At 47.2% G+C, this 24699-nt stretch overlaps 3 protein-coding genes across 3 annotated transcripts; all 3 read left to right on the top strand.

Moving 5' to 3' along the window:
• The first annotated feature begins 860 nt into the window (after positions 1-860).
• LOC135375854 (zinc finger protein 664-like) lies at positions 861-9727 on the top strand. Its single transcript, XM_064608498.1, has 4 exons — positions 861-966; positions 1075-1302; positions 3814-3966; positions 7793-9727. Exons 2-4 carry the CDS (start codon positions 1167-1169, stop codon positions 8944-8946), a joined length of 1443 nt encoding a protein of 480 aa, XP_064464568.1. The 5' UTR covers positions 861-966; positions 1075-1166; the 3' UTR covers positions 8947-9727.
• A 3361-nt stretch (positions 9728-13088) lies between these two features.
• On the top strand, positions 13089-18802 carry LOC135375840 (zinc finger protein 501-like). The gene is made up of 4 exons (XM_064608483.1): positions 13089-14250; positions 14323-14454; positions 14547-14713; positions 18671-18802. The coding sequence occupies exons 1-4, from the start codon at positions 13089-13091 to the stop codon at positions 18800-18802; spliced, it is 1593 nt and encodes a 530-aa protein (XP_064464553.1).
• Positions 18803-18822: 20 nt separating this feature from the next.
• On the top strand, positions 18823-19608 carry LOC135375838 (zinc finger protein 263-like). Its single transcript, XM_064608482.1, has 3 exons — positions 18823-18859; positions 19102-19369; positions 19440-19608. The coding sequence occupies exons 1-3, from the start codon at positions 18823-18825 to the stop codon at positions 19606-19608; spliced, it is 474 nt and encodes a 157-aa protein (XP_064464552.1).
• The last annotated feature ends 5091 nt before the right edge of the window (positions 19609-24699 follow it).

Below are 24699 nucleotides of genomic sequence, written 5' to 3'. Positions count from 1 at the left end.
CGGAATCCTCGAATCCCAAGGGCAAGAAACAGAGTTTGAATTTTTTGAATCCGCCAACCGCGTTTGCTTTTTTTTTTTTTTTTTTCACATCAGGGGTGTGCCGCAAATCCTGATTGGCCAGTGGATGTTTTCTTGTCTGTCCGTTTATATTGCTTCACACTGAAACAGTTTAGGCAAGAACTCCTGCGTTACAAGTGCAAAATTTATGCAGTTTTACTTATGCGATAGGCGATTTATTTATTAGTATTATTATTTATGAGTATGCGATATATTTTTTTCCCTGAAAGTCAACTATTATTGAATTAGCTCTTCATTGAACAAAAATATTAAACTCTGCTTGAAAACATTCTTCATTAGAAGTACTTTTTTCCCCGAGGCTTTTGATACGGTTTTTAAAGAGAGGATTCGAGATTCATAAGCTTTGTGGATTCGATTCCCTGGATCCTAATCACAACCGTTGTTCTTTTTCCTTCTTATTCTTTTACTGAGCTGTGAGATCGTCACAAAACTTACTTTACTGAAATTTTCGTAATAAAACTACGAGGTCAGTACAAACGTCGTTTTTGCGGCCGAGTTCTATGGCCAGGTGAACATGCTGTCGAAGAGAGAGTGCAATTACGATACTAATTACCTAAAATTGAGAATCCTGAAACACGCCTTACGGCATCCATCCCTGAGTTTCGATATTCAAGCGAGTCAAAACCGCAGCGACCTGGGAGTAACCTGACCCGAGCGGGGAGTAAAAAGTTGAGAGAAAAAGTTTGATCCGCTGATGCTGGGAGTAACCTGAAAGGATTTGTGGTGGTCCCTCCGTCTCGGGGTTACTCTTCGACTAGCATCATGCTTCTTTATTAAGAAACAATCTCTACAGGGTACCCCTCTCTGGCATGTCCTCTGTCCTGACTCGGAACCCTCGAAGACGGCCTCTCTGAAGACCCCTGAATACAGGCCCTCTGGGGACAAACAGTGAGTCGATTACCTTTAATTGATACGCACATTTGTTTGAGCCTGCAGCGACTGCTCACTTCCGGAGCCAATGTTCTTTTACTCATAATTTACGTGGGACGATGACAGCCAACAGTTTACTCCCCACGAAGGAAGAGGCGAGAGATCCTTGTGTCCTCGAGTGATCAAGCTCCAGCCCCTCGGATTCACAACCTGAAGAGATGCAGCTCTCACCAGAGTTCAGTGGTCAGATCGTGAAAGTGAAATCGGAACCACCCGATTTTGCCTGCCTGCCAGAAGAGGGCCAGGTACAGCAACAGCAGTGCAACGAGCTTCCACCAGGAGGTGATGCTGATGGTAAAATCCTCGTATAAACTATACGTTGAAGGTAGTAAGATCTTGTAGACATGCCGCTCAGACCACTGGCCACGATGGCTCAGTTGGTATCATAATTCACTTACTGGTCCCAAGGTTGCGGGTTCATACCCGGGTGAGGACACCAGCAAATTGATGGCGGAGTACAAGTTGCTCAGACACGCATACACCCGTCGATCCATGAGGAACGTGTAACAAGGGCAAGGGGTTTCTCATGGATCGAGGGATCAGTGGCCTCGTGGGGAAGGTCAGTCTACTCGAATGTGGTCTTGACCCTGTTACGCGTTGTTCGTGCATTGGCAGGGCGGTGCTGTTCCAGAGACAGTGTCGGCCCTTTCGTTAAAACCGGCATTCTATGCGGAAAATTCCGGAGCAAAAATGGTGATAAGGTACGCTATACCGTTGGTTGGCTGTACACCGAAATAAATATTTCGAAATAAAATACTAAAGAATCAACGCTTAAAACTTCACCCTTTAGAATATTTTTTAGAATAAACCGCTTAAAAATACACGCTCTAAAAATAAAGGCAGTTAAAATAAATCATGGTTAGGTGTAGGAAGGTAATATTCCGTATGATAGTTTATGGGCGATACAATGTTCCCTTTTCCAGAACTTGCTATTGTGATGTTTCTGTCTCGTGTTTGTATTGTTATCAATTACATTTCATAACATTTGCATAACAGCTACACAAAATATTCAGTCTTAAAGTGATGAGGACGATGCGCGTATGAATACCGGGCACTAACTCTTGACCCTTGAGCCAGCTGAGCTGCGGACTAGGCTAACGAGCTTCGGGAGGATGGCGGAAAGAGCATAGCCATGGCGGTGTTGTGGACAGATTGCGCGGCGACGGTCATTCACGCTGGATGCTATTATGCCATCTGTTATACGGAGCGGAATTTAAAATGGTGCCAATGTGAATTGAAGCCAGGAGACAACGCTTCGAATCTGAATCTCTACGGCTGCCTCAGCAGTTTTGTAGGGATTGCAGCACACATGCTCGTTTGATACGGTTGGCATAAGTAGGATTCAGGGCCTTTATAGATAATTTCAGCTGCAAAGTAAAAAAAACATAATTTCATCCGAAAACCCCAGCACCTACTCGGTAACGAGCGACGATTTGTCACCGAGAAGCACACTCAGGACATCGCTCCAAAATGCTCGTTTCCCCATCCAGCGGACCATGTCAAGGAAAGAAATGTCAAGAAAGCATGCACATACACAGAAAGAAAAGGATAGACAGAGAGAGATAAAGCTGGCCAAGATGCACGACGGAAAAAATTTGCCAGCTGCCAAAGCAGACGGCATCGCCCTCTAAGTTGGCAACACTGGCCACGGGTCACATACAGACAGACAACCTACTTCCAGTGGAGCGAGATCCTCGTTCACACTTCTTACCCGGGGTAGTCCCAAGCACGATGAGCACGCTACCTTCCGCGGGGGATGTTGAGCCGTCAGCTGTCCACCAATCAGGGACGGTGGATTTTAAAAGGTTTATTTCGAAGGTGTTTATTCTTCAAAGTTGTCGTAGTTTATTTAAGCAGGGTGGATTTTCTTATTATTTATATTGAAGAGTTTATTTTGCAAGTAGGGTTATTTTTGAGTGTTTTATTCTTACATGATCTATTTCGATGTCGTCCCAGTGGATAAGCCGCAGAGCGCCTGCAAGCAAAAATAAAAATAAAAAATGTGTGTAAGCTGTGGCTAATACGCTGGGATTACGGTACATTCTGCAAGTCCTTCTGTGAAGTGTTGTGGAACAGGTGGCAATGAACAGAAGTCTTGTGACCATAGTAGGACCAAAAAGTTTTGCATTTCGTGCAGCAAAAAATAAGGAAAACAGTCACAGCTACCATTTACCATATTGTTCCTGCGGATAAAACAGGTTTATTCGCTTCCTTTTGAGCTTTCAGTGCTACGGTGAGAAAAAAATCAATTTATAATGCCGTGCCTGTAATGGCACGTGCCTAAATGAGGATTTTGAACAGAACACAATTTTTTTTCTAAAAATCCGGGCTCTACTCATTATCGTAGTTGTCTTACGATATAAAGGTACAACTTTATTATGAATATTATTGTTATAATAGTAGTATGACAGATGTTTGTAAGGCAGCGCTCACACAGGCCAGCTTCAGAGCTGGCGGCAGTGAGTGGGGACCATCAACTTGAGTTAGTGGAGATCGGTCAGTGAGCAAAAACTTCAAAAGTTGGTTGTGCCAATCGACCAATCCGCAAGAGGAGCATTGCCACGTGACTCCCATTGGTGACTAGGAGCGAAAGCTGGCACATGTGAGCGTGGCTTAGGAAGATGTCATACATCTGGTTATCTCACCCCATATAGTCAGAGTATTTCTGGTTTTGTCGACCGACGTTTTTGAATGCAATGTGCACGGACAGGTTACAACGGAGTGTGATTAGCTTCATTATGGAGATAAACCGTCGCATGAGATTTGCAATATGACTTACTTATTCCGTTTTTTGTTTTACTGCAGGAGTGACATCTGGTACGTGTCACATTAAAGAAGAACGTCGAGAGGAATCTTCCAATGAACATCCAATCATAGAAGTGAAGACAGAGCCTTACAATGTTGCAATCATAACAGAGCTGGACCAGATGGGACGCAACTGTGATTCAATACCTGAAGGTAAATACAAAGTGCTCAAGGGCATTTATAAACCCAGGCCGTGACACATGGGCAGTCTTCACTCTTCAATAACCATTGAAACCAACAGCCATTCAACTTGTGTGTAGTGCCGCCAAGTGTAACCAGTCAGCCATTGAGATTCAGTTAGATGCGATGCTCTTTGAAAAGTCCATGTGTTGGTGGCGCTGCACATGATCCCAATGGCCATTGGCTACAATGGTGATTGAAGACTGCCTATATGACAGGAATATTAGTCAACCCCAAACTGCATTGCGTCATACAGACAAAAAACAGGGATGTAACAGAAACACCTTCAGTTTTCTGCTCGTTGCACACGAGCTGAGCCCCTTTTATTGTTACGTTGATTACTTATTACGTTCATTAATTATTACAGTTATGATCTTTGAGATAACGGTACCTCCAATATTAAGATCAAGTTGCTGGTTCCTGTCATGTCACCCGTTGGAGCACACGTTAACGTGACATCAATATAATGATAGTCGTGAAAGTGTATGTCTGCATATATCGATCAGAGTTCTCCCGATGGATAGTAAAACCAAGATCTACTAAATTGATAGTTGAGAAGCCCGCCCGCTTAGGGCACTACTCACCGGCACGCGAGATCTGCATCACGATTGGAAGATGAAAATTTGAATTCTTAACGTGCAGAAGCGTACGAACGACTACCGTAGCAGACTATGAAAACACGTAGATTGAGGATGATAATCAACTTCAGAATGAAACATTTGTGGAATAACCACCGCTTGTACAGAAATACTAAGTTAAGCTGATGTACAAAGTATTGTAGAACTTCAGGAAGCAATAACTTTGACGATGAGCAGCGCTACCGCTACCTTCCAAAAACGCGACGCTGGGGAGGGGTGCATATGACGTGGTCGTTATAATCTAGTAGGTCGTCAGTAAAACACATCGGCACATGACCGCCTGGTGTTAGATAGAGCTCGATAGAAGTACAGGCCCTCTCCACATTGTTCTATCCCCCTTAAGCTTTTTGTTACGTTTTTTTTTTTTTTCTTGTTCGCTTTGTGCTACAATGGCGTCTGTGGTTCCCGGGTGTGTTTTACGGAGGAATAGAACGAGGATAGACCTGAAGTTGCACGTACTCTGAGGACTTCCAAAACTTGAGTTGGCAGACGGTTGCGTGTCGCCGCCGAAACGCGCGTCAATGGAATGTCCGCGGTTGAGGTGCGTCCTTCTGGACGATGCAGTTCAGACTGTGAGAATGATGATGTCTATGGTATTGGATGACGAGTACTGGAGGAAGTCATCAATCTCAAAGGATGCGTGGGATGGAGAGCCTTACATTGAATCACTGGGTATGATGTCCTTGGGAAAAAGCTCTCCGCTCAAATGCAGCTTTAGAGCTGGGCAAAATGCTTTTGCACTCTTAACAAAGGCGCGCATGTTCTACTTTTTCGTTGACAGTGTTCTAGCTGTGCCGTTGTTCGTCGATGTGATCCGAACTGGCGATTTTGCACAAAGCTTGTTTCGGACGACAGCTCTGATGGACGACAGCTATCAGATTTCGTGTACCAGTCAGTATCGTAATCAAATGGGGTAAACTTTTAAGCTCTCAAAGATGCTCTCTCCTGAGGAAAATTGGCAGAGTTGGCTGTGCAAACACGGCAATGCTTTATCCAACTTCGCATTACGGCAATTTTTGCAGAATTTCACCGCATATGTTGCGTTTCTAACTGCGAAAGGTAACCATGCATGTGACTGAAGGAATCAAGTGTGATACCTAAAACGCACCGACGCAGGATCCACATCGCGCGCTTAATCGAGATTAGGCAGACATTGTGATCGCCCTCAGGTGTGGACAAAGTGAGTCTCGGTGACAGAGATCAACAACGCACGCACTTGTCTACCGTTCGCGAACATGATTACACACACTTGAAGGAGGGTTGGTGCAGAGGCTTCCTTTCACCCTCTCCGTCTCGCTATTCGCACTGCCGCTTCTGGGTTTGCAAGATGGCGGCGATGACAACGGCGTCGACGAACGCTGAAACAAATGAAATATCATTTGTATTAAGCGGAAATTACTTCTTCAGAAATCTATGGGTATATTTTGTTCGCACAAGACACTTGAACGCCCTAAACTACCATCATAAGTTGGGTTGAGTTCTGATAAATTAAAGTTTGGTGCGAATCGAACGTGTGCTGCCATCTGGATAGTGTCGTGCACTAAAATACTCGCGAATTCGGGCTCGATACAAGTCAACGGATAGTCCTGGAATTATACAAAATGTGTCATTGACAACGGTATAATACAAGGAGTACACGCCAGTACTTCTCAGTCTCTCTCGGTGCACAGCTCATACTGCGTTAACAGCTATCAGATAGTCCGTCTTATTTTGGAATATAGTGAAAAATTCTGGGACCCTTACACCAATGCGAATATATCCGACTTCTTGAATCCGTTCAAAGGAGAGCGTTACGTTTTATTTTCAAGTCGTACTGTCGTTACACCTCAGTTACTCCTGTTTACGCACGGTGTAACTTAATGCCGCTGGGAGAGCTGGAAAGACCCATCGGCTGCAGTTCCTTTTTTTTTTTTTTTCAATTACTCAGTGGTCAACTTCGAATTCATCATCAGTACTACATCACTCTGCATGTACCTAGATCAACACGGCTAAGCCATCAGAGCACACTCAAAGCATTCCGGTGCAGGACTGACTGCTTTCAACACTCGTTCTTTCCTCGAACTGTCGAAGAACGAAATGAGTCTGAGTTCTACGCGTCTGAGTTCTTCGGGCAAAGAAGACGATGTCTGTGTGGCTGGTTTAGCAAGCAGCCATCACTGGTGTTCTGTCAACAAAGAATGTACCGCCGTCTGCTCTTCGTTGGTCCCCATTCATTCTCAGGGGCATTCGTGAAGCATTTCTATATTTCGGGTGTTGATGAATTTACCGAATACTTTGGGCTTCCTACATTTGTGTATTCTCTCTGTCACCTTTCTGCAGAATGTAACATCTCGGCCATCTCTTTACATAGAGCAGAAATTTTTGTGCCAGCTTCTAGGGAATGCCACGTACTGCAAAGGAAAAAAACAAACAAATATAGTGAACAAAATTAGGTATTTTTCAAAACGTTCAAGGGGTTAACTTTTAAATCGTGATTTCGGGCACAAGCGGGCACAGGGCAGGTTGAGTGGACCATCCTAGTTGCAAGCCGTACTTAACGTCTAACAGATTCTGAAACACCCACGTGGGTGAAAATATCCACCCTCTAATTTTAATATGCAATTCAGCCGAAACTACTGCGAGAGTGGCGAAAAAGAAAACTTATGTTCCATGTGCACACCAGTAACGAAATATGAACGACTTTTTCCAGTCTACTCGAAACGGTTGAGCTAGTACATCGTTGGCTAGTTTTCACTGGAATGGCTTAGCTGTGTCAAATGCGCATAATGGCCCGGAAGCCCTTCCTGCACATTCGGGGTCACATGATGGCGGAGATATAACTGTGCATATTTAAGCATAACCTAATTATACGACACTGAAACAAAAATTAACAAAAATATTCATGCAGGAAAAGAAACAAAATGCTGTGACTGTTTCGAATTGAGCTTAGATTGTTCGGTGCGATAGTCCTACACTTCACTCCTTGGCAAATACCGGAGTGGTGTGAGTTGCTTTGAGCTCGTGGCCTCAGTCATACGCAATGGGGATTATTTGTGGAGTCGGAACGTGAACGGCCTGACAAAGCTTTGTGAATGTGGTGCCATCTAGTTTTTCATAGACCGAGAATCAGAGATGCTCCTTGTCTGGTATGCCGTCGTAATGTCCGATTTGTGAAATTTCAGACGCAAGAGGGAACACTGATACGCTCCATATTAAGGACAAGCCTAAAGGCACTTGTGATCAAGAATACTCTAGTTGCGCTTCTTCAGGTGCACAGTTCAACACAACAGCAGTTGAACTGCAGCCCGACGGCACTGCACTATTCACTATGAATGACCAACCCGCTGAGCGACATCGAGACCAGAGCAAGCCACGTGCACTCGCATGCATGTCGAATAGCAGCCTCGAATGCCACATGTTTGCAGAGTGTCACAATGAGTCTGAAAAGTGTTCCACTCCTCCTCCGACGGATATACAGATGGGAGAGAAGGGTTCTGGGTGCAACATCTATCCCTCTGCATTCTCGTGGTCACGAAGTGACGACAACCATGTGGCGAAGCATACTGAGAAGAGGCCATACAAGTGCGATGTCTGCCCTGCGGAGTTCAGTCAGGGCGGGCACCTACGGCGGCACAAGCGAGCACACACGGGAGAGAAGCCATACAAGTGCGATGTCTGCCCTGCAGAGTTCAGTCAGGGCGGGCACCTACGGCAGCACAAGCGAGCACACACGGGAGAAAAGCCACACAAGTGCGATGTCTGCCCTGCGGAATTCAGTCAGGGCGCGAACCTACGGCAGCACAAGCGAGCACACACGGGAGAGAAGCCATACAAGTGCGATGTCTGCTCTGCGGAGTTCAGTTGGGGCGGAAACCTACGGCAGCACAAGCGAGCACACACGGGAGAGAAGCCATACAAGTGCGATGTCTGCCCTGCGGAGTTCAGTCATAGCGGGAACCTACGGCGGCACAAGCGAGCACACACGGGAGAGAAGCCATACAAGTGCGATGTCTGCCCTGCGGAGTTCAGTCAGGGCGGGCACCTACGGCAGCACAAGCGAGCACACACTGAAGAGAAGCCATACAAGTGTGATGTCTGCCCTGCGGAGTTCAGTTGGGGCGGAAACCTACGGCGGCATAAGAGAGCACACACGGGCGAGAAGCCATACAAGTGCCACCTCTGCCACGCAGAGTTCAGCCGCAGCGGGCCCCTACAGCAGCACAAGCGGGCACACACGGGGGAGAAGCCATACAAGTGTGACGTTTGCCACGCAAAGTTTAGTTACAACGGGAATCTACAGCAGCACAAGCGGACACACACGGCTGAGCAGCCATAAAATTGCAACCTCTGTCCTGCAGTGTTCATCCACAACCCAAACTTGCGGTGTGAAACATGTGCAGTCCCTGTCGTGTAGAATATCACAAGCAGACAGCCTGCAGTGAGAAACCACAAAGGAGCGTTCTCTGTTCTGCAAAGCTGAGCCACAGCACAAACCTGCAGTGAAACAAGAAGACCTACATGGGTGTGAAGCCATACAAGTGCAACCTCTGTGCTGCAGAGCACGAACGCACAAAGTTAGAGAAGCCGCTGCTAGAGCTAGTTCAGCCAGAGCATGATCTGTGACCTAACATGACGCCACGACACACTTGGGATGGTGACCATACAAGTGCTTAGAGGCCGCGTACACTTTAAAGTGCACCAGTCCTGGGCTGTCGCATGTCCTTGATGCAGACATCTGAAGGAGCACATGCTAATGCACAGATAGGCGAACGCTATTCCGATGCGATCTGTATTCCGCCGTATTTTACTTGTTTTTCACATTTATGAAACTCTCACTCACGAACAGGCAGAGGGTAAAAAGAGGTGGTGACACATGTGAAACGTAAACAAACAACCAACGAAGGGACAGCCATACAATGGCTCTGAACTGCTAACCAGTGTTTACTTCCATGAAAAACATGCATTGCATTGCTTCCGTTTTGCCTCTGTGTTCCTTTCTGTGTCTTTATTCCTTTCCTCTGTTTATGATGAATGCTTCGTTTACGCCCTGCATCTCCTCACCTGATGACATAAACGAATAAGTCAACCCAAAGAAATAAAAGAATATTTCTACAAGACGTCATGACTTGTAAGATGAATTCCTTTGTGAAGCATATGTGTTACGAGCATCTGTTGTGGAACGCGTTGCAATTTGTTAACAGTTTCTGAATGAAATCTCAGGAGAAATCACCAAGGGATTATTGTGTATAGTATGAGAGAGTAAGGGCTGTGACGTCAGTCTCGAGAACATTTTTTTTTGTTGGTTTGTGCGGAAAGGTGGACCAGAGACTGCAACGACTAGAAGTACAGCTCCCATCAACCTTAGTAATAACATGAGAAGAGAAACGATGGCCTCGTTCCGTCATATGCGGTGAAAAGAAATGAAACACTACTCATCTACACTACATCTACTGCCTCCAGCCAGGTTCCCCTTCTTATGACAGAACATGTTCAGGGAGCAGGGGACCGTCTGGCATCATTGCTCGGTATGTTACTCTTTGACTTGTCGCCTTCACAAAAACTTTCTTCTCGACTGACACCTTCTTTGGCCCCCTAACTTTTTCTGCCATGTGCTTGAGGCCGTGCACCAAACATGTTACGTGCACGACGTTTGCATAGAAAACTTTCGTGGTGTCAGCAGCCTTTATCATGTACGCAGCTGCACCTGCATAAAATATCCTAAAGTTCTCTCTCCGCCCCCTATATGGCCAGAGTAGCTTGAGAGCATCGTTTACAAATCTGGCTACGGTGCCGTGGTTTGTTTTCTCGAGTGTTCAACTCGCAAGCAGATAAGGCCTCTGGACCTTTGATTATCGTCAAGTTTTCCAACAACCAGATGCGCTACATAGCGACCGCAGGCGTCTGTCGTCTCATCCGCAGCAGGCCACATTGGGCCGTTCCCAACGGAAGACCTTGTTTCATTCACGGCTTTCTCGTACAAACGAGGCAGGTATTTCTTTCGGAGAGTTGATTCTGCCGGTATCTTCGTGCGAGTATACTTCTCGAGGCATTTTCTTAACATCGGATTTTCGAGTTTGCACCACGGAATATATTAGATGCGACAAAGTCTTCAGAAAGGTCTTCCGCACAAAATTCGTCAAACTCTCAAGGCGCGAGCTCGCAGGGTGGGGATGTAGAAGTTGTTGAAGTTCTGCTCCCCTTCGCTTTTTCAGAAATGTGAGACCTCACATGCTGGTCCAATTGGGACTTCCTCTCTGCACTGACCTATAAGAGACAGAAAAAAAAGAAAAATAACGGAAGAATCGGGTCAGGAAACATAACCAGCCGTGACAATGAATTTCTGTGAAGCAAATAAAAACTAAAGAACGACATTGATGTTGTGTCGTTAATAAACGTCTTTGCGCGTACATTGTGTAGCAAGGCGAGCCTCATTTACGCTTATTTGCTCGAAAGATACTCGTTCGTAATCCCCCCTAATGCATGAAAGCCATGCCTTGTAAACATTAAGGGATGAAACTTAAGTGTTGCTCGTCTATATAGTTGAATGTTCCATGCTTTCTTACCTTCTTCTCGCACATCCTGCGGAATAATGCCGTTCCGTCGGTGCACAAATCTGGATTCTCTGTCGTCCATCTCTTGTAGAGGCCTGAAATTGAAGGCGTAGGTATTGGCATCGTAAGGAAACGACGTAAAAGCGACGGACGAACGATAGGAGCCAAGAGAACGCGTCATACTCTCTGTTGCAGATAGAGAGGACGCAGTCTGCATTCAGCGCAATCAGAGTGGCGTGGACTCAGCAGGGACGGAATCTCAAGAAGACGTCACGATGCCAAGTGTCTAATCGGCGGATTGCAATGCGAAATGTGGTTCAGATTGATATGTCATATGGGACGAGGGGGGGAAATATGCATCAACGTATGAAATATGCACTTACATGCACTTAAAACATACCGCAAATCGTTTGGGACGAGGCTCAAATTTGCTTTACTGTCACCACCAGTGTAAACCATGTTCAGGAAAGAATATGTAGAGCTGAGCGCGAGTGCGAGTATACTCGAGGATACCCGCAGTTACTCGCATATCGTCATGAATTGCGGGTAGGAATTCGCGACCGCAGCGGGTAAAATGCGGGTGTACCCGCAATGCGCGACCGCGGGATGACCCCAACTAAGTGATCCCTCTCTGTTACACGCGAGCTCAGCAGTGCCCTATGTTGTTGGCCATATAAATCAATTTGCCACACAGCAGCAGGCAATTGCTGGCGGGAAAGTTCGATTATTAATGCAAACATAAATGGCTCTGCCGTGAATTGCAGTTTCTTGCTGTGGTGTTGCGGTCCCAGCGTGGAACCTTTAATGGAAAAGTGGTAAGATGTGCTAAATTTTGAGCTGACTTCGGAAAACTATACCATACTTTGTAAAGAAAGGGGAACTGGATGAGGACGAGTGGCTTTGATAACCCAATAAACTTCAGTTAATTCGACTTTGGCAGCAAACTTGATAACACAGTGAACTTCCATTAATTCGCCCGTGACAGGAGTGCGAAAGTTTATATCAAATTGTATCAAGATCGAATTGAAGAATAGGTTTAAAAAATGAGCGAGATCAACTTCCCTTTTATGTATTAGTGTGTGCACTTGAAACGCGCATCTGAAAACATGCCGTCGCATGTTATAGAACCGCAAGGACAGCAAGTTGACATCCTTCGAGAAACCATCCTGACAAGCGAGCTCTGATCGTATGTAATAACTTCTCCATGACCCTTTCATGGCATTTTCAGTTGGCGTTTGACTAACGCTCGGACTCATAGATGGCGACTCCTATTTCATAATTTCATCTCTGGGTGTATTGCCCGTTACTATCATCAGCAGTAAGCGATAACATTTGTGCACCAGCATAGTACACAGTATGCACTTGTACAGCTTTGAGGTATTCGAGCAACATGAAGATATACTAAAAATTGCACAACTGAGTACAGGCATCACTGACTCGAGAAAAATAAGCGTAACCCAATTATATGACACCAAAACAAAAATAACAAAAATACTCATACGAGAAAAACGAGTCCCCAATCGAGTTCAGCTTGTTCCGTCTGAACTACACTTAATCTCTCGCAAATACTGGAGAGTGGTGCAAGTCCAAACAGCACAATGTTCTGAAAGTGAATTGCAAGGGGGTGGCCGGGTAGGTGGAAAGCCTTGCACAGACCCGTCAAACTAAAGAACATTGATAAGACACATGCCGTCCACCCCTATTGCACTCGACATTCAGTACATTGTGCTTCTGCATTGTGCAATCGTGCACAATAGGGATTATTTGTAGAGTTGGAACGTGAACAGTGTGACAAGGCATTGCGAATGTGGTGCCATCTAATTTTTCAAAGATCGAGAATCAGAGATGCGCCTGGACTGGTATGCCCTCAGAATGTCCTATTTATGAAATTTCAGACACAAGAAAAAGTACTGATACGCACCATATTATGAACAAGCCCAGAGGCACTTGTGAACAAGAATACTCAGGGCGCATTTCTTCAAATGCGCAGTTCAAGATCACCACCACAACAGTTGAACTGCAGCCCGACAGCACTGCACTATTCACTATGAATGACCAACCTGCTGAGCGTCATCGAGACGAGAGCAAGCCATGTGCACTTGCATGCATGTCGAAAGCCAGCCTCGAATGCCACATGTTTGCACACTCTCACAATGAGTCTGAAAAGTCTCCCACCGCTCCTCCAACGGATGTTCAGATGGGAGAGAAGAGTTCTGGGTGCAACATCTATTCCTCTGCATTCTCGTGGTCTGCAGGTGACGAGAACCACATGGTGAAGCATACTGACAAGAGGCCATACAAGACCGATGTCTGCCCTGCCGAGTTCAGCCTGAGCGGGAACCTACAGCAGCACACGCAAACAGATTCATGCAAGAAACCATACAAGTGCGATGTCTGCCCTGCGGAGTTCAGCCGGAGTTCTCACCTGCAGCATCACAAGCTGACACACACGGGCGAGAAGTCATACAAGTGCGACCTCTGTCCTGCAGAGTTCAGCCAGAGGGGGAACCTACAGCGTCACAAGTGGACACACACGGGTGAGAAGCCATACAAGTGCGATGTCTGCCCTGCGGAGTTCAGACAGGGTGGGCACCTACAGCAGCACAGGCGGACACACACCTGCGAGAAGCCATACAAGTGCAACCTCTGTCCTGCAGAGTTGAAACAGAGCGCAAACCTGTCACATCACAGGCGAACACACATCGGCAAGAAGCCATACAAATGCGATCTCTGTCCTGCAGCATTTAGCCAGAGGAGGTACTTACAGCGTCACAAGCGGACGCATACGGGCGAGAAGGCGTACAAGTGCGATCTCTGTCCTGCGGCGTTCAGCCAGAGGAGGTACTTACACTGTCACAAGCGGACGCACACGGGCGAGAAGGCGTACAAGTGCAGTCTCTGTCCTGCGGGGTTCAGACAGAGCGCAGCCCTGTCACGTCACAAGCGAGCACACGCAAGTGAGAAGCCATACAAGTGCAATGTCTGCCCTGCAGAGTTCAGTCAGGGCGGATACCTACGGCAGCACAAGCGAACACACACAGGTGAGAAGCCATACAAGTGCGATGTCTGCTCTGCGGAGTTTAGCCGAGGTGAGCTACTACAGCAGTACAAGCGGACACACACATATAAGAAGCCATAAAAGTGCGATGTCTGCCACGCAGAGTTCAGCCAGAGCGGGACCCTGCAGCAGCACAAGCGGACACACACGGGCGAGAAGCCATACAAGTGCGATCTCTGTCCTGCAGTGTTCAGACAGCGTGTAACCTTGTCACGTCACAAGCGAACACACACGGGTGAGCAGCCATAAAATTGCAGCCTCTGCCCTGCAGTGTTTATCCACAACCCAAACTTGCAGTGTGATGCAAGTGCGGTTTCTGTCCCACAGAACAGCACAAGCAGGCACCCTGGGGTGAGAAGCCACAAAAGAACGTTCTCTGTTCTGCAGACCTGAGGCACAACACAAAGCTGCAGTGTAGCAAGAAGACTTACATGAAAGCGAAGCCATACAAGTGCAACCTCTGTGCTGCACAATTCATATGGAGCAGGAACAAAGTTAGAGAAGCTGCTGCTAGAGCTAGTTCAGCCAGAGCACGAACTTGTGGCTTAACGTGTAGCCAGGACACACTTGGGATAGTGACCATAGAAGTGCGCAGGGACCAAGTACACTTGAAAGAGTGCCAGTGCTGTGGTGTTGTGTGTCCTGAACCCAGAGGCCTGAAGAAGCACATGCTAATGCCTGTGCATGGGGGAAGGCTGTATGGATGCAATCTGTATCCCACCGTGTTTTATTTCTGGTTCTGGTAACTCGCACGCATGAACAGACCGAGGCTAAAAAGAGTTGGGTTGGGTGGTGACACATGTGAAACGTAAAAAAATGAAAAACAGTGCAAAGTACAGGCAGACCATGCTACTCCTAACCAAGGTTTACTTCCATGAACGACATACATTTCATTGTTTCTTGTTTGCCTCTTTATTCCTTGCCTTTTATTGCTTTTTTTTCTCTTTATTCCTCCTTATTATGATGAATACTTCTTTTAAGCCTTACATCTCTTCAACCAATAACATGAACAAATAAATCAACCCAAAGAAATAAAAGATAAATATTTCTATAAGACCCGACAACTTGTAAGAGGAATCCCGACAAACACATTTTGTTTGACAAGCATCTATTGTAGAACGCGTTACAATTTGTAAATGACATCTCGGGAGAAATCACAGGGAGACAGTCGTGTGTGGTATGAGAGATTAAAAACTGTGAAGTCAGTCTTTTTTGTGTGTGTGTGTGCCGAGAAGCTTGACTGGATACTGCAACTACTAGAACTACAACTAGGACAACTACTACTCTACAAACTTGACGATACTGGATTCTTCTGTAATTGAGAGTGATAATAGGGTAATGGGATAAATAGGGTCCAGAAATTGAAGCACTAAAAACGATGGGAGTAGCCAGCCACCTGTTTACGTAGTGGCAAGAGCGTGTAAGTATCCAAAGTTATTGTGATTTACAAAAGCAGTGACAGAAACTGTCCATCTAATTGCCGCCCCATTTCAGTGTTACCGGTCTTTTCCGATGGTTTTGAATGCGTGATTTATAGTTGACTTGCCGCTTATTTTAATAATGGCACAGGCTACACAGGCCACAGGCTAGTTCTCCAGTGGGTTCTAGCCCATTGTGGTGTCGTGGGGAACGAGCAGGCCGACAGCGCCGCAGAAGCAGCACTCTCGCATCGGAAACGGACCCGTATTGTTCTGCTGAGAGGAGACCGCCGTTCCATTCTGCGACGCCTAGGGACACCCCTGGCTTCCCGCCAACGGACAACCGACATTCTTCCCCCCTCTATGTTGAACAGAGTTGATCCCACGCTCGCTTTCCGCATGCCACGAAACACCTCTCGTCAAGATGCTGCATTAATCCACTGAATGCGCCTCGATGTGGCCTTTACAGCTCAGTGGCGTTACCGCTGAGACAAGTTGACTCTCCCACCTGCTGCCACTGTGGTGCTCTTGAGGATCTGGAGCACATTCTTCTTCATTGCCCTCACTACGAACCTTCCCGAACCACACTCTCCGAGTCTCTTCGTCAGCTGGACTCTCGCCCTTTCTCCCTATCGAAATTGCTTGGTCCCTGGCCCAATCCAGCCCAGCAACGCTCTGCGCTCAAAGCTCTTCTGACATTTCTGGACACCATCGGACTTCGATCGTTATTGTGAAGGGGCTCGTTATTTTATTCCCCCCATTCCATCCAGCAATGGGGTAGAGTATCGCCTGTGGCGATGAAACTCCCCACTCTCCAAGGTCGAAAATAAAGTTGTTGTTGTTATTTTAATAAATAGGACCTTCTTTCCATCGTTACTTTCTTAGTCAATTTGAGGCATTGTATGTATTTGTCCCTATGTTGTTCCAGCCTCAGAACGTCAGTTCTCTCATGTTCAACAGTTGCCGCTTTCGTCGGTCCCGTCGTATGATTGTGTGTATGACTGAGAAAAATGTAAGAGTGAAAGGAGGATGGATGAGGGAGAGTGGTTGATTTGTCCCTTCAGGTGACGCACCTTTGGAAGTCGCTGAGAAGGCGTGTTAGCTTAGCTCAATTGGTAGAGCCCTAGACCGGCAATCCAGAAGATGTGGGTTCGAGTCCTACAGCTGGCTAGCCTTTTCAGTGACTTTCATCTTTCATCGTGTTCCGTAAACTTTTGCCACAAAGATATGCAACACAGGATATGAAATGAATGTGCGGCACAGTGCCAGGTCCCAAACAAACGATTCAACATGACTCGAACGCACACAGCCCAGGCAGCACGAACCCTCGGGAAAAGAATGGGAACGCAATGGGGGCTTCGGCTCCTGAACGAGGGATAGTGCCCGACTGGTTCCCAGCGGTGTGGGAACTGAGGAGGTAGAACATAAGAGAAGATAAGGTAGTCTCCCGACCGTGCCCTGATCATTTCCCGCTCTGGACTGACCTTGGTCATGTGACCAAAATATAGGATCGCTCCCCGATGCAACAGATTTCTCTTCCCAGACAGTCAGGCGCCGAGTGATGCAATCACGTAACCGACAGTTTCGAATCTGGCCAATGATGTTCCTCGATCATCCAGCCGTGTTTGCACTATGATGAAAGTTTGCACTGTCGGAGTCCCCGTCACTCTCGCTGCGAGAAACGAATGTATCCGGCCGTGCTCCCGAAACTTTTGAGGAATTCCAACATTTTCGAGTGGTAAGCGGTGTTAGCTTAGCTCAATTGGTAGAGCCCTGGACCGGTAATCCAGAAGATGTGGGTTCGACTCCTACAGCTGGCTAACCTTTTCTTACATCTTTCTGTTCCTTATTGTTTCTGAGCCGATTCGCTCCACCTCCTCCGCTGAATGTGTCACGATCACCCTGGTGGTTGGAACTCTCAGTTTGAGAGACACTGGCCTACACTGTATCTCCGTGGCAGTCGTGTTGCCAGACTACGTGGACGACATGACGTGAGGCGCGTTGTGGCACACTGAGTGACTAGAGGCATGACAGAGCGGGTAGGAGTGTCCGCTCGTTGGCGATAGCAAAGGCCATGCGTAACTCTATGAAGCAGCCTGTTCAAATCCAACGACCGATGGGCTGTGCCACAATTTTCCGCCGAATGTCGGCGCACTGCTCCCTGAAATCATCCCAGTGCCCACATCAAACCCCTGTGCCCCACTCCCTTCTGCTGTCCGCGCTGCACCTGGGAACATCTGTACATCGCTCACCAACATCTCCTAGACAGCAGAAGACCGGTTTACTCCTATGTCACACAAAGAAGCGTGCTGGTGCAATTCCGTTAACACTGTCATGACATCAATGTAAGAGCGAACGAGAGAAAACATGAGCAGCTCGAAAAGCTCACACACGTCTTCTGCTATGTGTTGCTCACACCCAATGTTCCTCCGTAGCACTTATACGTAATCATCATTCAGCCTCGCACATCGGACACCCCTTACAAGAACCACGCTCAAAGTTGTGATGTTCAAGACCAGTAACGTGAATCCAATCACTATAAAGGAATCGGGTGCTTATCTTATCATATTTTTGTTGCCGTTATCGTAAAGGCATTCCGATCTGCCAGATCTCCTCGAATCATTCGAAATCTCCCCGCTGACCCCTTGTTGGGATAAAGAAATGAAAAAGGGGGTGGTAGGGCGTCGCGATAATCAAAATACCCCTTTCCACTTACTCTGGGCTTCACCAAGTCCAGAAAGTGAATTAATGAATTACTAGCAGGTTTTTCTAAAAGATACTTATACACGAAAAGAAAGGAAACACAAGGCCATGACTCTCCTGAATGGGGCTCAGGGCATGTGTTTGAAGGACCGGCACTTTACCTTTCAGCAAGTAAGAGAGGGGGAGCCACTTTAACCTTGCACCTTCAATCGCGCACAATGGGGATGATTTGTGGAGCCTGACGAGGACAGCGTGAAAAGGCACAGCGAACGTGGTGCCATCTGTTTTTTTTTATTGTGAACTAGAGATGTTCGATTTTTGAAATTTCAGGAGCAAGAGAAAGCACCGGTATCCTCCATATTAAGGACAAGCCCAGAGGCACTCGTGACCAAGTATCTCCAGGTTGCACTTTCTCAAATGCGCGGTTCGAGATCAGCAGAGCAACAGTTGAAGCTCGATTAAACAACACTGCAGTAGTCACTATGGAAGATCCACCCACGGAACGACCTCCAGAAAAGAGCAAGTCATGTGGACTTGCATGCACATTCAAAGCCAGACCGAAACACCACATGTTTGCACACTGTCTCAATGAGTCTGAAAAGTGTCCTGCTACTCCTCCAGCAAATGTTCAGATGGGAGAGGAGGGTTTCGGGTGCGACGTGTGTCCCTCTGCATTCTCACAGTCTGTCAGCCACGAGAACCACGCCACGTTTCGAAGCGTACTGATGAGAAGACATATATGTGCGGTCTCTGTCCTGCAGAGTTCATCCAGGGCACGCACCTGCAGCGCCACAAGATGATGCACACTGGCGAGAATCCATGGAAGTGCGATCTCTGTCCTGCACAGTTCAACCGGAATGCGCATCTACGGCTTCACAAGCGGACACACAATGGGGAGAAGCCATACAAGTGTGACGTCTGCCCTGCAAAGTTCCGCCGGAGCAGTGACATGCAGCGCCATAAGAGGACACGCACCGGTGAGAAGCCATACAAGTGCGATGTCTGTCCTGCAAAGTTCAGCCGGAGCAGGTACCTACGGGACCACATACGGACACACACTTGAGAGAAACCATACAAGTGCCATGACTACCCTGCGCAGTTCAGACAGAGCAAGCACCTACAGCATCACAAGCGGACACACATGGGGGAGCAGCCATAAAAGTGGGACCTCTGTCCCGCAGAATTCAGCCACAGCGTGGGACGAGAAGTCATACAGGAGCATTCTCTGTCTTGCAAACTCGAGGCACATCACGAACCTGCAGCTTTAGAGGCGGACGTCCATGGGCGTGAAGCCACAGAAATGCAACCTCTGTCCTGCTGGGTTCAGCCACAGTACAAACACACACTATCCAGAGAACAAGCTGCCAGCAGAGCGTCAGTTTCCTCAGCGAGAGCGTGAACCTCAAGCCTGACAAGTGGCCATGAGGCACTTGGGGTAGAAACCATGCATTTATGCAAGAAAGCAGCCGTCCCAGTGTCAATTCCGTTGTCCTCTACCCGGACACCGGAACAAGTACATCCTAGTGCACACGGGCAATGGTGTATGACACCACATTTTATTTCTGTTAAATATTTTGAAACTCGCACACATGAACAGACTGAGTGAGTTTAAAAAAAAGTTGGATTGAAGCTGGATTGGGTAGTGATGCATGTCAGAAGTTCAACCCAAAGGAAACCCAGTGCCTGTGGAATGACATCTATTGAGCGATCACTGTGAGGCAGTTGTGTGTTGTATGAGAGACTAAATGTGATTGTGATGTTTGTTACACGAGACAGCGTTAGCTTTATTAATGAATAAATGTTCTCGTGACTGACGCTTCAGGTACAGTTGAGAAACGTTCGTTACGGCAGTTACAACTAGTCCCGCCTTGCGAGGAGAAGGGGTTTTTTGAGAAAGGGTGCAATGATACAGCCGCCGATGGGGCTGTCCGACGTTCTATCGCTGGTGTCCCCAGTCTCGGGGGAACGCTTTTTATGCGAGGGAGTGACTGGACACTACAACTACTCCTCTGCTACTTGACGTTATTGGATTATCCTCAAATCTGCATGTGCAGTGATTGGCCTTGCGTGTGTCGCGTGGTGAAGCTGTATCCGGAGTGTCCTCAATAATGACTCCTCAGTTGTATAATTCGTATTTGCTAATATTTTCAGCTCAAAGTAATACATTTACTCGAAATAAATTGAAACCTGTTTACCTGTGTCGCCTCTGTTAGGGATGCACTCGCAGATGACGACGCAGGAAGGAGTTGACAGTGTGTCGCAGTCTCAGTGGTTTACCCAGAATTCCAAGCGTGAGAGGGTGTTGGAAAAAATAGGGGATGTGTCATTATTATAGTTACGTCATTGAATCATGTCATATCACTGACATGTATCTAAACCAGAATCGTAAGGGCACCCCCTGTAGGGGATACACAGGTCAAAAAGTTAGGGGGTGTCACTGAACATTGGGGGGGGGGGAGTTAGGGGGTGTAGGGAGTCTGGATAAATTACTGTTTCTTGTACTATCCAAAGACATCTTCTCCGGCGATAGCATAGTGGGTTGGAAACTACCGCGGCTCTAGAAGTGAAGCTTTTGGTTTGATCAAACTTTCACAACATCTCATATTAGATCCCATATTAGTGTTACCAAAGAGGAGGACGAAGACAACAGCGAAACGTAGAGGCGTCATTGTGTCCACGAAGAGATCGTTGAAACTTTCCTGGAGAAAGAGAATAAAAGAGCTTCTTTGTTTGAAGTCCTCAGAAACAGTTTTGGTAGAAACCTCACTTCCTCCGATATAGCCATGTGCAGTTTGAACGAAAGTGGAAAAGGCTGAAAGAAATGATGAACTCGTATGTGTTTGTCCTTCTATATATGTGTTCCAACCTCAGATCATGAATTGTCTCGTGTGAAAAATGAATTGCGAGTTTCGCATCGAAGGTTAGGGTTCTAAAACTTTGACGTTGACGTTGAAAATACGTTTTTCGGCTCTTGTGCTTTTCTGTTGATAAGTGGATACTATTACAGGAGCCTTTTTTTTTTTCAACGCCGTCGTTTTTTAGTGTAATCTTTGAGTAGCGATACTTTGTGGGAGGAACTTATCGTATCCCAAACCTGGTATAGTTAGAACTGTGCCAAAGGAGCCGTGGCTATGAAGTGATTAGATGTACTCAATTGCGTTACGCCAGCAATAGTGATAAAGAGCAGTTATTTCGGTGCTTACCTGTATAGGGAGGATATTTCAGATGTGTGTACACTATAGGAACTGCCTGGCTTTTATAGGACACTCCATACAGGCTACGTGATTCCTTTGTCCTTCATAAATTCTGTTTCAATGGGATTTCTGAAACGTCTTCGACGAGAATTGACTTTCCAGCAAGTACCTTCTACTTGGCATTTCGCATTTGGCACGCGTTCGCAACCACATGTGCACAGGGAATATAAAAACTGAAACAAAATTCGACGTCAACCGTAAATAAGATGACAAGGTTATGGCCATGAACGAGACAGGGATTCAGATTATACAGAGCGTAGAAACCGTTGCGTGGTGCATGGATGCGCAGAATACGCAATTAACACGTACAAGGGGATGTATTTTTAGAACAAAAAAAAAAGAAAGGATGACACACAGCATGTTATATCAGACAGAAAAAAAAAGACGCGTGTTGCTTACCATATTCCAAGGAGAAAGAAACAAGGATGGCAAAGTGTAAAACACGGGGGGGGGGGGGGCTCGAGCCCCCCCTACCTGCCACGGACCGACCCACGCAAATCGTGCAAATCCGAGGAGAACATAATATATGGGGGAGGGGGGTTCGATCAGTGTGACGATCGCGAAAGTTCTTGCAGTTCATGGCGTCTATCTAAGCAGCACTCTTGAATAGTTTGCAAACTATTAGCTTTTCAAAATGCTTCCAATCTCGTGACACCACTTCATTGGTCATGACCAGGGTTTGTTACCGAAAATATTATTTTTTCCGGTTTCGGTAACTGAAAAACTTGGCTTTTCGTTCCCGTTTCTGTTACCGTTTCATTTTCGGTAGCAGTTTCTGTTTCCGTTTCCTTTTAAGAATTTCGTTTCCGTTTCCGAGGTAATTTCTGGTTTCTGTTCCTCATCCGGAACTCGTACTGTCTGGTTTTGGCTTTTTCATGTAAGATATTCTAGTTACATAATGGATGCAAAAGGACAGCCACACCAAACACAAACACTAAGGTCTTTAATGCAAAGTTCGTAACGAATCTTATACACCGCTAGTACACACACACACACACACACACACACAAATAGAGATACGATGATGAGATGGGGCTGATGCCGGCCAGCAGGCTGGGCGCTGCCCCAGTGCCACTTGTACGTGATGAGAGATGATGATGGATATGATCAGGGTCCGGTAATCAAAGCAGGGTGGAGAGGCATGTTGACGACAGGAAGTCCCAAAGGTGACGCAGACCTTGGCGTGTATGAGCTGGACTGGACCATGGGCCCAGCACCTTGCCTATGGTAAATGGGCGATGATCGATCGCATGCAGTTCGTGCTGCAAGATCGCACGCTCCTGCTGGTAGTCCGGGCAGTCCACAAGTAGGTGGTGCTGGTCTGCACGCACACTGCATGCTGCACAAAGGTCCGAGGGCGCACGGCCAAGACGTTGCCTCATAACTGGTGTAAATGCAACATTCAGCCGCATGCGGTGAAGAAGGGATGCGTAGTGTCGCGGAAGGCGATCAGGAAGCGACAGTGAAAGAGAAGGATCCACTGCGTGGAGCAGAGAGTAGGGTGTAATGTTATGCAGCCACTGTGATCTTGTCTTGTCTGCAGAGAGAGCACGGACGAGGGCCTGGCGATCACCTTTGGGCAAGATGATAGAGTGAGCTGAAGCTATATGATGACCCCGCAGGGCCGCCCGGTCGGCCTCTTCATTGCCGGGTACGCCGACATGACCAGGTACCCACTGTAATACTATGCAGTGGTCCAGGTCCAGCAGCTCCTTGTAAGTTTCAAGCACGTCAGCAACAATGGGCATGAGAGAACCTCGAATGCCCATTGTTGCGAGGCATTGGATAGCAGCGTTCGAGTCTGTGTAGAAGACCCATGGCCGAGCTGAACACTGCAGGATCTTGCGCATGGCAAAGAGCAAAGCATGTAGCTCAGCACATGTTGACGACGTCAGATGCGAGAGACGGAAGATATCAGTTATGTCTTCGGACGGAATAATATAGGCGCATGCAGAGCTGGCTTCTGTGGACGAGCCATCTGTAAAAACAGGAGTAAAGCCTGCATACAGCTCGCTCATCATATCCAGTGTGAGCGCCTTGGACACACCTGCAGCGACATCATCCTTTCTCTGCAGCCCGGGAACGAATAGTGAAACAGATGGCAGAGGGAGCGTCCAAGGTGGAGTTGAACGCGCCTGGGGTTCAACTTGAAAACGTGGCAGGTGAGGCTTTAGCTGTTGAATACAGGACCTGAACTTGTTATTCCTGCGACGGGAAAGCTTCAGCAGTAAAGGGTGCCGCCGGTGATGAGCCAACAAACGGAGATAGTGACGGCTGGTCTCATTAAAGCGCTGGATAGCAAGCGGAGTCTCTCTCGCTTTTGCCATGACTAAACAAGTATCCGTTGTTCTTGGCACGCCCAGGCACACACGAAGGCTACGGGCCAAAAGACATTGAAGCTCGGACTCGGAGGATGGCGAAATCCCGTGTAATACTGGAAGGCTGTATAGGAGTGGACCACGCACCAAGGCTCGATGAATGGCCAAAAGAGATCGCGCATCGCAGCCCCACCTAAGGCCAGCAATGTGTCGCATTAGGGCGATCCCTTTGGAGAGTTTCGCCTCTAGGCCCGCTATGTGTCCTCTCCACGAGAGTCGGGAGTCCAGCGTTACACCCAAGAACTTACATGAGGTGGAGTACTGGAGCTGCTGTCCAGCCACAGAAAGACGATATGGAAGCATGTTCTTTCGCGTGAAGGCGATGACGTCTGTCTTCTCCCACGAGATATCTAAGCCTGCCGTCAACAGGTATTGGTGTATGGAGTTAAGGGTTGACTGCAGTCGCCGCCGAATGGCGGGGCGAGATTTTCCAGTGGTCCAGATGCAGATGTCGTCAGCATAAAGAGAGAAATATACTTTCCTCCCTATGCAGTCCTTAAGACCGGCCATAACTACGTTGAAGAGAAGCGGGCTAAGCACACTTCCTTGTGGCACCCCGTAGTCTGATGGAACAGGCGCAGTATCTCCCTCAGCTGTGCGGATGAACAGGGACCTACCGCGAAGGAAATCCGTGATCCAACGCATGGCCCTTAACGGCAAAGAAGCACAAGTAAGCATGTATAGGATGAAAATGCGACTGACGGTATCATACGCCCGTTTCACATCG

Source organism: Ornithodoros turicata, unplaced genomic scaffold (genome assembly GCF_037126465.1).
Source record: "Ornithodoros turicata isolate Travis unplaced genomic scaffold, ASM3712646v1 ctg00000947.1, whole genome shotgun sequence".
NCBI classification, from domain to species: domain Eukaryota; kingdom Metazoa; phylum Arthropoda; class Arachnida; order Ixodida; family Argasidae; genus Ornithodoros; species Ornithodoros turicata.
This window is presented reverse-complemented; position numbering and strand designations above follow the sequence as displayed.